At 40.7% G+C, this 16,098-nt stretch overlaps 1 protein-coding gene across 9 annotated transcripts in view; it reads left to right on the forward strand.

Moving 5' to 3' along the window:
• The window catches only part of LOC145939074 (protein-lysine N-methyltransferase SMYD4), a 153,350-nt gene that overhangs the window by 73,654 nt on the left and 63,598 nt on the right, over window positions 1–16,098 (forward strand). For all 9 annotated transcript variants that reach the window (XM_083043135.1, XM_083043136.1, XM_083043137.1 and 6 more), the window contains 2 exons: window positions 251–395; window positions 13,225–13,352. In XM_083043135.1, the coding sequence (XP_082899261.1) occupies window positions 251–395; window positions 13,225–13,352 (273 nt within the window). The remainder of the gene's footprint in view (window positions 1–250; window positions 396–13,224; window positions 13,353–16,098) is intronic.

Below are 16,098 nucleotides of genomic sequence, written 5' to 3' on the forward strand. Positions count from 1 at the left end.
TAAGCTTTCGGCGAGCCGATCGTATAGGCACCGCGCCAAATGCACAACTAGAATAAATAGTTTGCTCAAGTTCTGCTTACTGTGTCCTGCCAACGCGCATCAATCGTTCGAAAGACTTCCGCATTTTCATAGCTTCATTTAGACGATATATAAATTGTTCGCTCGATGGTGATCGATCGATGAACAAAAAGCTCGAGACCGGATAGTAGTATTTTCCCAAATAACACGATATCGACGACTTCTGTTTCAGATGAGAACAAGACGGTCGATCAGGGTATGTCGTTGCCCCTGGCGCTGTTAGGAAGAGCCGAGATCTTTATGGCTCTCAAAGAACACCATTTCGCGTTGGAGGATCTGCGACTGGCCGCCGAATATGACTTGCCGGATAAATCAATGTAAGTACTCGCATCTCAATTCATGAAACCTCGATTTTGGCAAAAACCTTTAACATCGTTTAAAGCACTACGATAAATGCTGTTCCCAAAATTCGATTCTAAATAAAATAAATACATCTGCGCACTTTCTCCTTTAATCTGGCATAGAGTTATAAAACGATTTCATTCTATAAGAAGCTCTCGTTTAATTCTCGATATTGATTTCGCGATTCGGGGACACGATTGTGCGTCTCCAATTTCATAGACGATAAGAAAATCGCGACTTTTTTGTTCATACGAAATTCACGCGCTTCTTCGTTTTTCGCAGCGGCGGCTGAAAACGCCGCTTCCGGCTGTTATTTATAATTCTCGCGCCCTCGCGCAAGCGAGTTCTCCAATGTATTTAATCGCGAATGCATCAGGACCCGGGCGTACCCGCTCGTCCGGGTCCACCGGCGACTTCTCGAGCCCCGATATATATAATATAGCGGGGCTGGAGAGGCAAAGGGAGGGATACATCGCGCGTACTTCCTAAAATATTCAGAAGGGATGGGCACTTACCGAGACGCTGGCGGCGAGCGCCACCGAACGAAACTAGACTCTGGTTTTAGCCTATCCTCTCTGCGGTACCGCCGCTAGGTTAACCTCGTGAAACTAGCCGTACGACTACATGAGCGGTCCTTTGAGTAGATGAACAATAAACATTTAATGTGGCGCTTTTGAGGACGGCTGCTCGGCCGATACCGGGCGGAAATTAAGCGTCACGAATATAAGATTTAAATTTTTAAGTGCTCCTTAACTTACGCGAATTATTTACAATTTATTAACGAAGGGAGGATTTAATCGCGATTTAAAAAAAAAAGTTATACTCGTTTCGATACACTGTGCCTTGATGAGAAGAGATTCGAGAGAGTTTCGGAAATTGCGCAAAATAATTTACAAAGATCGTAAGATTTCATGTTCTTGTTTGTACATACATATAGGTATATATCACAAGAATTCCCTCAGTAGAAAGGAGAAGAAACTTTATAAGATGCGTTATTTATAATATTTTGGTGAAACAGGATTCAAGCAGGATCAATTTAAAATTACATATTTTGCGCAACTTGACCCCGGGCTATCTTCCAACTCGTCTTTATATTATTTCCGGAATCGAAAAGAGATACGAATCACAGCCGATTCTGTCTCGTATATGACGTGTGCGCGAGGTACGAACTAAATTGCCATTATACATATATTTCCAGAGGAAAATATCAATAAAATTGCCCACGGCCAAATAATAACGAGGGTAATTTCGATGACAATTAGCGAGATTAATAATATCTGTTAACAGCTTAGCTACATAAAAAAAAAAGAAGGAAAAAGCAGCAAGATTTATTATATCCTCTAAATAATTTAACTAAGTTTGCACAAAAGGAATTTCTTAACATATTCGGAATCTTTTCGTACCAACCTTTGGACGCGTTTTTTTAAATAAAAATTTGCAAAAATTTAAACAACAGAGAAATATAGTTTCATTAAATTGAAATTGGTACTCAAAAATGATCAAAAGAGATCACATGAGGTTTCTTTAAAATATTATTTAGAAGAAGAAGAAAGATTTTAAAAAATATTAAAATAATAGATACAGATTTTGTGTGCAAAATCTCTTTATGCGTTAAAAAAGTGCTTTCTCATGCGTTGCTTCTGCACAATCACATTATAATTCGATCCTACCTAGCGAAGTTTCCGAAATTTCAGTTTTGCTTTAACGATATGCGTCCCCCCTCGGTTTATTGTTACAGACAAGCATATTAGTTATCATTGCATCATTCACATAGACACGGGTAAGCCGCGCTCATCACCTGGTCGGTGGTCGGTGAACGTTGTGTAAAATCGATAATATAAACAATATGCAAGCCGCGAGCGAGCGAGTTGGCGAGCGGAGTAGCTGTTCTGTCAATTAAAATCGCAACTGAATTAATGACGGATAAATGCAGACACGACGGATTACGCGGGATGGGTTTTACGTGCGATTCTCGTGCCACTCGTACAGTATATCCGTCCCCCCGTATATTGCAAACGGCGTTATATTTGGTAGTATATTAGGGGAACATTCTAATTATAATTACTGCAATTATCGACGGATATTTGGAATTCTCAAACGCGCGGGTAAATCATTAGAAGACCGCGGAACGCGAACATTAGCGTACATTAGCGATATGGATATTATGAAAACATTTTCGGCGATTACGTTCAATCGCGTGTGTTTTCGCGATCGCCTTAAAAATTTATATCGATAATGCGTCGCGTGGAGAGAAAACGCGTATTGTGTATAACAAAACAGAAATTATCGGGTTATTCTCATCGAGAGATTGCGATGTCTGGTTGTGAAACGATGTTCTATCTCTCTCTCTCTCTCTCTCTCTCTTTTCTGCCGCAAAATACGCGGATTTTTACGCGAATCGCCCTCGTAAACAAAACGAATGATATTTTGTGGAGGGATGGAACGTCCGCGCATCGCTCGGCCACATTGCAAAATAATGTTTGCGAGGGATGACACGCGGGGAAACACGTTTGCTTTATCACGAAATAATAGTCATTGCATTTTATGCGAGTGTAATTGCGAGGGAAATATTTCGCGAGAACAAAGGCAGAGGGAGAGAAGACAGATTCCACAGACCCGTATCAAATATCATTTTATTGCCATTTTTATGTCTCGCGTTTTTATCCGCATGTCATAGTTAAGAGCCGCAAGAAGGAGAGTTAAAGTTAAAACGGAAAGAGGGAACTTCTCATGGGCGAAATGCACCGTGTTGAATTTAAATCGAGCAAAGCGATGCGTAAGATAATTTTTCCTTCCTCGCCAAGAGAGAGAAAGAGATACAGACGTTCAACGGTGCAGTATATCTTTTACTTAACGACTAAAATGTATATCAGCTCGATTTTTACATTGTAATTATTATCGTAATTATATTTCCAATTGAAATATCAAAAACAAATGATAAATTACAAGTATCAGATTGATATGAATTTAACGCGATTCTTAAGACGAAAATTAAAGCGAACATTGTTGAAAAAATACTAGAAAAGAAAATTCTTACATTTCGTCACTCTTCTTTCGTGTTTTTTATCGGGAATCGCGCTCTCGGTTAGCTAGAAGAGAAAGATAGAGATTGACCAGATACGAGATCGAGCCATCAGCCAGAAATAGAAGGGGCTCCTCCAAGAGCTTCTCCTCGTCTCGGGATCGCGCGCGAAATTAGATCGACCCCGATCTTCGCGCAGGCAATCCGCGGCTGGATAAATCGTGGATACGAGCCACCGATCGCAATGAACCTGGTTTTTCCTCGGGATTCTGACCGGACCCGCGTTCTCGCTCACGCGCGCGGAGAAAAAGAGGCAAGATGTTGAACATGATCAGGGCGGGAGAGGGAGAGAGGAGAGACGAGAACGAGCCGAGCGAGAAAATCTCGTACGTTCGCCTGTCAGTTCGGCAAGAAGGATTGCTCCTCGAGCCGGTCCTGCACGTTCCTTGCAAGGGCTTTGATCCAGATTGCGGCGGTTTTCGAAGGATAAGCGACGCTGGGCGACGCGACGCGATTATCGGGATAAACATGCACGCGGGAAGATCTGTTTTGCATGAATAAAATTTTGTCCGTCGTGTTAAGTGATTTATTATCGTATATAATTTTATTTGATATTTTAAGCTTGGAATATAGCGAGATGTGCGTTGTCTGCATTCATCTGATTTAAAAGAGAGTTATTTTTAATATAAAAAAGAGAGATTAGAAAACAGATTAAAAAGGTTAAAAATTCTTTCTATATCCGGACTCATATTTTCGTAACGAAAAGTCTATTCTATACAAACTATAAATGTATATGCAGTTATTCGCGATATTTTCAAAACGCTAATCACAAATGAATGTCATTATTATATTTTATCAAGTATAACAGTCACTTGACTTTTTTTTGTAAATTATATAAATTAAAAGTTTCCCGGTGTTTTATTATTCCTTCAACAGGCGAAATGCCTTGGGCTTTGATCGCAGACAATGCAGAAGAGAGATTTAATTATCGAAATAAAGAGGGAGCGGATAGAGGAGGGGATGATGAAAAGCTCGAGGAACGCTTTCGTGCTTGAGATGACGGAAAGATTCTCGTCGTCGTTACGAGGATACAATTTATTAAGCGGCCAGCTAAAGCGTAAAAACGCATTAGATTTATTGCTCGGGGATTTTACAAAATAAAATAACGCCCGTACGCGGCGTCACAGTATCCAAGATAGTCGTGTTGAATTAACGCTACGAAGGGCTAGCACTCGGCTCCACCGTTCGACCCTTAAACCTTTAATCCTGCCGCGAAAGCTTTAAATCCGTTAAATGTCTCGAACTTGCGAATCACGATCCGTGTCGCAGAAAGGTCGACCGACAATGATGATTTTTATTAATTTACGAGATTGGTTTCGCAATCGAGAAAATAACGAGGCGCGTTAAAAAAATATTTAAAAAATTTGAGCCTTCGTGTTAAGACAAATTGAAGGTAGGAATTAAATACGATTTGTTTAATACTCATGTCAAACTTAAAAAAAAAAATATTTTATATGAACTAAATATGTTATTTTATATCAAAACATCACACGCATATATATATATATATATATATATATCGAGCTAAGCGCATCGGTGAACGATCACGGAAAAAACCGATTATCTACCGGGCATCACAAAACATTTCTCAAAGCCTGTCCCGACAAGAAGATCCCTCACGAGCGCAAGGTGACGCGTCGCGTTTCCCGACAAAAAGCGGAAGCTCTATGGGCGCAATCTCGTGGGAGTGGATTAGCCGTCGATGCGAATACAAGCAGGAGACGGCTCAGGAGGAGAGAAAGAAAGATCGAGGGCACCTTTGGCCAGGCTAATTAATGAAGTAATCGACGTAACCCCGCCTTGCTTCTCCGCTTTGCTTAGTCACGGCTGTGAAGTGGTCTTGTTTCGACGTTGCTGACGCGTGCTAGATTACAGTCTACCTACCGTTGCGCATCGCAATGATTCGACATTATGTCCGTTCATCAGACAGCTCTCCGCAATTAACAAGTTTCCGGTTCGATTTCAATCCCGTATCTAGAGTATCCGTAGGGTGTCGGGGAAAATAATATAAATGCGTGAGAGATACTTATACGAGGGCAGTTCGATAAGTCAGGGACTTTTACAAGATATGGCACTCAAATCGCAATCTAATTTTATTTCTGATATTTACCATCTTATTTAAGTATACACACCAAGTTTCAAGTAGATCTGTCAAATAGAAATTTTTTGACAGCGTTCTAAAGCGGATAAGTTTGTGTTTTTTGCTAAAATGGAAAAAAGTGAATTTCGTGTGCTAATAAAACATTACTTTTTGCGTGGAAAAACCATTAAGGAAACTGAAGAAAAGCTAAAAAAGTATTATGGGGACTCTGCTCCGTCGCATGGAATGGTTCACAAGTGGTTCACTGAATTTCGTTGTGGTTTTTGGTCGATTGTGAGCAAGCGCGGCACCCATCTGGCCGACAGCTTCTTCATGCCCAAATGTTTATGCAAGATATTAAAAACACAACAATTCGTTTGAGATGTTTACCATCTTGGCTATCTCGCGTATCTTCACTCGACGGTCGTCCAATACAATATCATGGATTTTATTGACCGTTTCTTCAGTTGTGACCTCATTCGGACGTCCCGGGCGCTCAGCATCATTCGTGCTTGTACGACCACAACGAAATTCAGTGAACCACTTGTGAACCATTCCATGCGACGGAGCAGAGTCCCCATAATACTTTTTTAGCTTTTCTTCAGTTTCCTTAATGGTTTTTCCACGCAAAAAGTAATGTTTTATTAGCACACGAAATTCACTTTTTTCCATTTTAGCAAAAAACACAAACTTATTCGCTTTAGCACGCTGTCAAAAAATTTCTATTTGACAGATCTACTTGAAACTTGGTGTGTATACTTAAATAAGATGGTAAATATCAGAAATAAAATTAGATTGCGATTTGAGTGCCATATCTTGTAAAAGTCACCGACTTATCGAACTGTCCTCGTACACTGAGAGAATTTTCTCTTAGAATTTACCCTGAAAATCATGGTAATCGTGGGACAATATGATAAATAAACTGCATAGTAAAATTGATCAAACATATTTTATATTTTATTGTAATAGATATTTTTATTGTGATAAATATTAATCAGAGAAATTCTCATAAAATTCTTTCTATACCATATTGTTCGACGATTATTATATATTGTTCGAATGATTTTCTAAATTCTAAGAAAATTCTCTCTGTGTAGACTCTATATAGGATTAAGTTGAGAAAGAAAATGTGAATAAAAAAAGAGAGAGAGAATTTTAAAAACTACCTTTTCGAGTTTATTTATTACTACAGATCCAGCATTTTTCGAGTCGGTTTTATAAGGCTTTTCGTATTTCGCACGTGACATTTCGTATAACACGCGAGAACGCGTCTCGATATTCCACTCCTCGTTTTTTCCTCGTCCATTGTTGCGACATTAGTATTGTTATATTAATTGCTATAGCGGAAGAATTAGTCGGTGCATCTCGCGCGTCGGGCTTCGACGCGAATATAATAAAATGGGAATCGGTTAGCCGATATATCATCCGCGTAACGAAGAATAATTGGATACGTTGTAATTAATGGCGCGCGCTTTTCGTAGATCTTCGTATCGTCCCGTAGCGAGGGGGCGAGAAAGGGGGTGGCCGGAGGGATGGAATACGTTGCGAAAAGCGAGAGAAAATCCGGAGAGGTGGCCGCTCCCCGTCGATGTAGCTGGACCGCAGAGAAAATAGCTGCCGGATCGACCATATTTCTATCCGAGCGTAACGCTGGAAAGAGAAATGTCGCGCGCGTACAAACGTTACCTGCCCCGGGCTCGATTATTTTTGCGGGCTACGTTTCGACATTGATACCGACATCGAGCGATTCGACGCAAATAATTTTCTCTGAGAATGGCCCCCCCCCCCCCCCCCGAGCGATTGTACAAATGTACCGGAAAACTCGGATCGAACGATATTATTTAACGTCGAAAGAAGAGAGAAATAGCGACAAGATGATGGGACATGTCACATTTTCCCAATTTTGAATTTATTTTATAATTCATGATTTGAGAAGATAGATTCTGTCACACTGAAAAAAATGGACAAATGTATATTGCTATTATTTTTACTGATTTGTTTTTATTATAGCCAATTTCGAAAAAGATATCAGATTTATTTTCGAGTATTTCTTTCACAGATTGTGTTGAATTTTAACTAAATTAGAGAGAATTCCGAGAAATATACATAAATAGAATAATATCTTCGTATATTAACGTTGAATTTATGCTTTCATATGTACGACATATCTATCTGATCCTCATCTTATCTCGCGTATACATGAGAGATGAATATGTTCTCTATATCAGATAAATAGAGGGGCTCGGAATCAGACATGTACGCGGTGGATGAGCAATGTCCTCTCCTCTAACCTTGCAATTACAATGCCGGTCCCGCGCGCATTACCCATACAGCTGCGTTGGGGTTCTTTCAAGAAGATGGTTAACTTTCCTAGCCCCCATCTACTGGCGTATCTCACTTATCTAAATGAACGTATACACGGCAGCTTGGAGCCGTCTTCTTTGGAGACGCAATTTCTTATGAAAATATTCTATTCTGCAATTTCATCTCATATTTTTTTCATGAAGGATCACTTGCTTCATGGTTATATCATAATTTTTGTCATTCTTTGTACTGATAAGAATATTATTTCTAAGAATATATAGAATATGGAAATATTTTCATATTACATTGACTTTAATAATTATTCAGACTTTCCTAATTAGCAATCGATTAATGGATATCTCGATTAATTGATAATTGTAGTAAAATAGATGTAAAATAATTGCAGAAATAAATAATTTAATTCAAGCTAGTGAACTGTTTGAACACTAGTTATATAAAAAACGAAATAAAAAGCCAGAAAGAGACAATAATATCGCAATGAGGAAGAGTAGCAATACTATCAGTGCTATCGATTAATCTTGCTAGAATATTGTCCCTTTTAGAATGATGTCTGTGTCGCGACATTATTGCGGCGCATTAAAATTTATAAAACTCTGTTATTACTTTGCAAACGTTTCTAATGTATCGCGCGTGCCAAAATCGACAGCGTACATACGCGAATAAAAGCCAGTTACTTTGCCAACTTTTTACGAAAACGTCCGTTATTAATATTTCATACGTTTATGCTCCTCAACATTCGCCGTAAATTCACTAATGACGAAAGTCGGAAGGGATCAATTGAAAGTTTAAACAGACCGCTCGGTGACCCTTGGCCACTCGCGGCTTTAATTAGATGATCTCTCGCTGATGCTCGTCGTGCTCGTTTTTTGATGAAAATTTCCCATTCCTGTTTTTCCCTGTACAAATATCTGCTTTGTGTAACTTGTCTCTTTTTCCCCCCTCGAAGCCACAACGAAACCAACTTTCAACGCGATCGATTCGCTCGATATCGAAAACCTTGTGGTGGTGCGCCGGGTCTTTCAAAGCGTAAAATAATGTCTTGGTCGAAAAAGTCACCTCAATTAGCCCTAAGGGTTTCTTACGAAACTCGCGATTAGAGTTTAAGCGGCCATGGAACCACAGAATACATACATACATACATACATACATATATATATAAAATACCGCAGCAATTCTGGTTCTTGCGGACAAAGTGTACCGTTTAAACGGACTGCCACGGAATCCGCCACGCTCACCGCGAACCATGGTAAGAAATTTAATATCCGGGTCCAGAAGAATTATTTAAAATGCCCGCTGGCTATGCTATCGGTAAAAAAGTTTTTCAAGTAAACCATACCATACACCCATGCTCCCTTCACGTCAACCCAAGATTGCTCACAATTTTGCTACTCATCCCTGCGCTTTCGCGGTGGGTCTTTCTCAATAATACTATCGAAATTATATATAAAGTTATTTGCGAAATTTATCAATTATTTATCAAATTTATCTTTTATACACGAAATGAGAAACCATGTTTACATACATGAAATGTAAAATGTAAATTGCGCAACGAATATTATATTATAAATGAAAATTACGCGCGACAATTGATATACATATTACAAAATAATGAAATAATCTTGGAGAGAAAATTTCATTTCAAGATTTATTGTTTAAATTTGAACAAAAAGAAAGAAAACGTATGGTATTTATAGTTTGCTCGGGATATTAAACGAAATCGATTGCGGGATTATGCGGGATTGTCTCTCGTTTGCGGTTGTCTCGAGAATTCCATTACGTCTACACAACGATGAAGCCATTATGGTGAGGCAAATATACGTCGAGAGTAGTTTTCTATCGACGCGAAGCGTCTTTGGAAGCGTCAACGAGGTGGCGATGAGTTCCAATCGATTGCCACTTGTCATTCGCATATTCGTGTAGCAGCTCCACTCATCCGCCGAACAAAGCGTGCGGCCTAACGTGTGTACGTGCCGAGACGAGTGCAGAAAAAGACAAGGGAGGAAGGGAGAGAGAGTAAGAGAAAAAAGAGAGAGAGAAGGAATCAATAAAAGCATTTACTCTGCCTTCAAAAGAATCGGCGAAAGGAGGAGAAAGAGAGGAATAGTCGGACCGAAAAAGCGAAGGATGGCGATAATGAACAAGAGGAGCTGGGAGAGAAGGAGGGAGACAGGCTCCAGTAGTATCAGGACAGAGTGATGCAGGGAAAGAGGGAACAAGAGGACGAACGCGCCGGCCCGGCTTGATTTTACCCGATAGGTTCGCAATAACAGTGCAAATTATTATTCCGCTCCCGTCCACGTCGATCGATATGTCGCTCCGGATCTATATATTGCATGGCTATGATCTGGAAGCCGACACCGCCGACCTTCCCTACCGAGTAACCCCGGAATTAATCCAGGCAAAGCAGGACGATAGAGAGGTGGGAGACGATGAAGGGACAGAGAGAGGCAGACAGAAATTCCCAAAGTGAGTGTTCATGGAGCAGAAAAATATCGACAGATATCGCGCGCGCACACACGCACATACGTCAAGAACGACTCTTTTAATAACCGATAATATTTAACGTGCGCCGAATTCAATTTATAGGAAAAATAGAGCTACGCTGTTTCTCCTCCATCGTGGGATATTCGACAATCGTCGGCCGCAAAAATCGCGAAATGTACCGCGCCTCCGCTCCGTTCTTTCTCGCGCGCGATGTAAAAAAATTTCCCCCGGTTTATTTGCTGACAATAGATAGACGCCGAAATGTCGACGTGCATCCACGATATTTATCCCCAAATATCGCCGATATTACGTCAGTGCGCGCGTTGCAACGAGCCGGAAAATCAGAGCGCGCTCCTTTGACATTTCAATGGTTTTCCGAAAAAAAAATTTATAACTCGCCGATGATTATTTCAAGGAGCAATTGTTTCAACATTTACATGGTATTTTCAGATATCAAGTTCTAGGCAGGTACAATTACACAACGATACGTACATTTAATTTTTAATTTAATTTCAGATTGATTTATGCAGATATATCGCTCATTTGCTGCGACAAAAATAAAAAATTTTTAAGTTATTAGTACAGGGAGAAAGGTTGTTGCAGCAAACAAACGATATAATTTAAGAAAATTTCGGAGAGCTCGATTACAGAAATACATCCGATGATGTTCATCATTGGGCCTACATGGCCCGATTGTATATATTTTCTATAATTATTATTAACTAAAAGTGATATGCTTAAAATCGGACACGCGACACCAGGGAATCTACACGGGCGAATGAATGATATCGTATCGTATCGCGCTGTGTATCACAAAGGTAACGCGCGAATTTATCCCGATACACCATCGTTACAATAGTGGGATGAGTGACGGTGCGCTCTGACGTTCGAAGCCAGAAAAATATTGAAAAATTGACGGACGCGCGCTGCTACGGGCCTGTTGCTCTGTGTGTAGTGTTTAATAATGGATATAATATTTGATACCAGATCCGCCCGGGGGCGGATATCATCGGTGCCCATTTGTCAGCGCCATACATCCCGCGCGCGCGAAAAACAGTTTTGTAACAAAAAATCTAAAATATATAATAAATTGACCCCTTTCACGATTGGTTAAACCGCGTCTCTCTTACATAAAAAATTTCATATCGATATACAATCGCCAAGCATATTTTACTTATGCATATTTATTATCCCGTTTTATATTACATGTGCATATATATTTATTCCTACATTTCCTACATTTAAAACTGAATAAATTTTGGAGAAGAATTCTTTTCTTAGCCAAGAGAATATAGATTTCAGAAGAGAGGAAATTTAGGAGAGGTTTTAACGGAGACTAAAAAGTGGAACAATATAATGTATTTCCAGTGATAAAGTAGCACAGCTACCAGTTTCACGCATAGCGAGTATTACGTGAATTATATATCTACATCTTTTTTAATGATGTTATAATAGATATTTTATCGTTTAAAATTGTTTCGTCCAGTTTACCGATCAATGACTTTTACTCATCTCATCCGATTTTCTATCGTCTTTTCGCGAACTAGCTAAATCGCATTATTATAAAATAACGATGTCACTAATTATTTGTATAGTATCAGGTCTTAATCGGGCGGGGATATTGACATATTTTGTATCATCATTATATATATATCATAGCATATATTTATTGCAACCGCAAGTGTTATCTGCAGCGAAATAGTACCCGCGGTGTAAAAGCGAGATAATTTTCTGGGCATCGAGATAATAAATTATTCTTGGACGCAGAGAATAGCGTGCCACTTCCTTTTATCGAAATGAATATTGTAATTTCTAACCGACTTTCTCTCTGCTACGCGCTGCATTCTTTTTTTTCTTTTATTTTTGTAATTTTTTGTTTTTGTTGCGAAACTGCATGATTTATATCGTGTTGCTTTCTCTTCGGTTTGCAAAAAATTTACGTACACGTAGCAGGAAGTTGCAGTTTCCCGAACGGGGGATGCGCGCGATTTTTCTTTAATAACAATAATTATCGTCCGTGTCGGGAAAATTTCAGACTGTGAATCCGACAAAAATCGCTTATATTTGCAATTTTTTTCGCAAAATATAAAATTTTTAAATATTTTTAAATATATCTCTTATTATTAATATTTTATTCAGATTTCGTCGAGTTTCGAGCATATTTAAAAAATATATTCAATATTTTAAAACTGCGGCAGCAGTTTTTTTTCCAGCGAATAAAGCATCGCATCCGATGAATTTACAATACTTTTTCGCGAAGCGCTTTTCAATTATGAATACTACGTACACATATACATATCTCTCAAGTCTCTGTCCCTCATTCTATATCGATCTTTGAATATGGACACGCATATGTACATATGCATATGTATATGCGCGATCTTTGTATCAATAGTACTTACGTCACATCAAACATTCTATCCTATAGATTGCCACACCGAATATGTATTGCGTGTACATCGAAGGAGGATATCTCTCTGGTAGTCGCGAAACTCTGTAGTATTTGCGTCTACTTCGTGAAACTCGAGAAGATAGTAATTTGAAGTCGAGAGAGAGAGGGAGGGTTTGGCGAGTGTTTATTCCGGAAGTACATATCGCGCTATCTGCGACGTACGTGGAATATTCATAACGCTCTTGCGCCTTCTCACCATACGTTATAAATGACTTGCAAATGTTTCGCTAATTACAATACAGAGCCGTGCGGGGACAGAGACTCGCTCTAAACTCGGCTAATGAGATAAAACAGCGAGAGCGACGGAGATGTAGATATGTAGTGAATGACTATTGGATCTCGTTATATTTATTTGCATGTTGTTTTTTATTATCATTACAGGGAGGAGCTTCGACAAAGGAGGGAAGAATGCGAACGTTTCCTGAGAGTCAACGAGAAATCTCTGATGCCCATCGATCCCGCCAATAAGATCAACGAGGTGACTCGATTAATCTTGAACGAGCAGAAAGGTATGTTGCATTCTTGCATATATATATTTACCGAATTTATAATAGAAATCTCTCTTTTTTAAACATATATATCTAAAAAAAAAAGATCGTGTAATGTATAATATGTACGTCTCAATTCGAAATGAGACTCGTCCAAATTGCCCAAACCCAGCTTGATATATAAGCTGCTGATTATCCTCAAAACGGCACCGTATGTTGACACATTAGTTGCTTTCCATTTACATCAAAACTCAGATAAATCTCACTTCTGTCTTTCTTCAACATCCATGTTAAAGAAAGACAAAAGTGAGATTTATCTAAGCTTTGATGTAAATGGAGAGCGCCTATTATTGAAAGTCGTACTCGATAGGAGTAATATTACGCAAAGCGTGTAATGTTATCATGGACGCGGTTTTACGTGTAATCTGCGGGGATAACAAGAGGTTAGCGAGGCAAGATTGGCGTCAATATCGTTACCGACGTGCTCATGTGTGAGAGAGACAGAGAGATATGAAGAGGTCGAGAGAGATCTGCAATAAAGGCGGAGTAATATAATGTCGCGCGCGCAATATCATCCTTCTCTCTCTCTCCCTATGTATCCGACTTCAAAATGCAGGAACCATTCCCGGATTATGCGCTCCTCGGTATTGTCTTGTGTCTATTGACTGCCTTAGAATTGTACTAGAGAGAGGGGCTTCTCGAAATATGTCATTTTCGAGGACGCCGAGTGGAATAAGGAGCGTGCGCTGAAGGGGAAGGAAGGGGATGGGATTCCTTTGTATATAATAAGATTTACAGCGACTGTTAGCTTAGTCGTCCGTATAGATCTTACGTGTATCGAGGCACCGACGATATTATCGATAAACGAAAGCGAATGATATCGCGTAATGTGAACTTAATCAATCACCCGAGTAGAAATTCATCCAGTTTCTAGCCAGTAACTGGCCAGGAATTCTGGTTACTAGCTAGTTTTTGACCAGTCAAACTGGCCAGAAACTGACAGGTTTGGGCGACGCTTGGTTCGCCAATAACTGGACAGTAAAACTAGTCAGTTTTTGACCAGTTTCTAGTAAGATTTTGATCAGTGGGTTTGTTCTTTATCGCTGCACTGATGAACTAGTGCACACTGGTGCAATAAGTTAAAGTGAGACAAATATATTGTAGTTTACCAATGCAGCGATAAAGAACAAACCCAGGGTCTAACCAGTTTCTATGATAATTTAATGCATTCGAAAAGGACGCGTGAATGAATGATTATATATATACAAGCGGGGGAAGATTAGAGACACATGTGCATACGAAAGGAGAAATATGACGCGCAACGAAGCGCATGGTAATTAGATACTCGCGCGCGCGCGCGATATTTCGATATTGAATCGCGTCTCCTCCTTGAGTTAATTACTCGCATTCGCAGAATACACCTGCCGATGTAGAGAGACCGCGCCTATTTTACGTCGCGTCATAAACACACGCGTTGTGCGCGGCAAGTGCGCGAGAGAAGAGGGTGCGCGATGATGAGTCAGGCACGTATTCTTCGCGGAAATTCTGCCGCGCGCGCGGCAGTGACTTTGCGAACGATATCGAGTTTCGCCCCGTCGTAGAGTTGTCGTGGCATTGTCGGCGAAAATCCTATTCACAGAGGCGTTGCGGCAAGCGCGCGATTCCCGCGTCGCACAAAAGCCACCGTCGCCGCCGTCGCCCCGCAAAATATGTGATTCGCGAAGCCCGGGCTTAAGACCCCGCGCTCCGTGACGTCGCGTAAACTTGCATTATCACCATCCATCGCATTTCTCCGGCACGACAGCCACCCTTTCTTGGATAGATTTAAACGTTACTCTGTATATAAACCGCGTCTCCTCTCTCTCCGTTTCTTCTATTTAATCGCGAAAACTGCGACGATTTATCGCGAGCAATCGCTACGCGATTATTGCCCACGTGTGTATCTTAATAAAAGAGCGAGACAAATAATTAATGAAAAATTATCGCGCAGAATTGCCAAACAGTCTGCTTCTCGAGTGCTCGATAAAATTGTAACACTTGATCTCGCGATCTCTCACGAGTGTGAAGGACGACGGAAATTCGTCGCGTTATTCGAGTGACTCATCTTCACCTAGAAGACGCGTTCCAGCTCATAGCTTATTCGATATTTTCGCGCCAGCACGAAAGCTCGCGTTCGTCTTCTCGCGTAAGCTCGTAATTCCATCTACTCTCCTCCGGATAGCGCACACCCTCGCGTTTACCGAGTCGACGGATGCATCTAACCGCGTTCGTTCGTTCATTTGTCCCCGAAGAAGCTGCGTCATCGTCGTCATCGTCAGCGGGAGTCGATGCGGGAGCAGGAGGGAACGACATTGTCGGAAACGCGGGGGAGAATAGCAAATTGAATCCCGCGAAAGCGTGTCCCGGCGTAGCTCGGAAGGCTCTCCCTGCGGAAAACGACACCGTGTCTCCCTCATCCTTCCACCCGAGATCGATGGGGAATCGAGTTATCGGCCTTGGTAGATCGAGCGTACCCGCGCCGCGTTAACCCACGAAACTTTATTGGCGATGCACCGCGTCGCGCGAACCCACGCGTGCCTGGACTCGCGATCGTCGCGAATTCCAGGAAAATCCACTCCCTCTAGCCTCTCGTCCCTTATTTCGTCTTTCGGGTGCGCAGGTATACTCGCGATCGTGGTAAACCTTCCCTCTTCCCGGAATGAGAAACTTCTTCCTCTCTCGCAGCTTTCCGATTTCCGGCGAGCAAGAGACGATCGGCGGAAGTGAT

This window comes from Prenolepis imparis, unplaced genomic scaffold, assembly GCF_030444845.1.
Source record: "Prenolepis imparis isolate NDT839.2.m4 unplaced genomic scaffold, iyPreImpa1.0 SCAF_7, whole genome shotgun sequence".
NCBI lineage: Eukaryota > Metazoa > Arthropoda > Insecta > Hymenoptera > Formicidae > Prenolepis > Prenolepis imparis.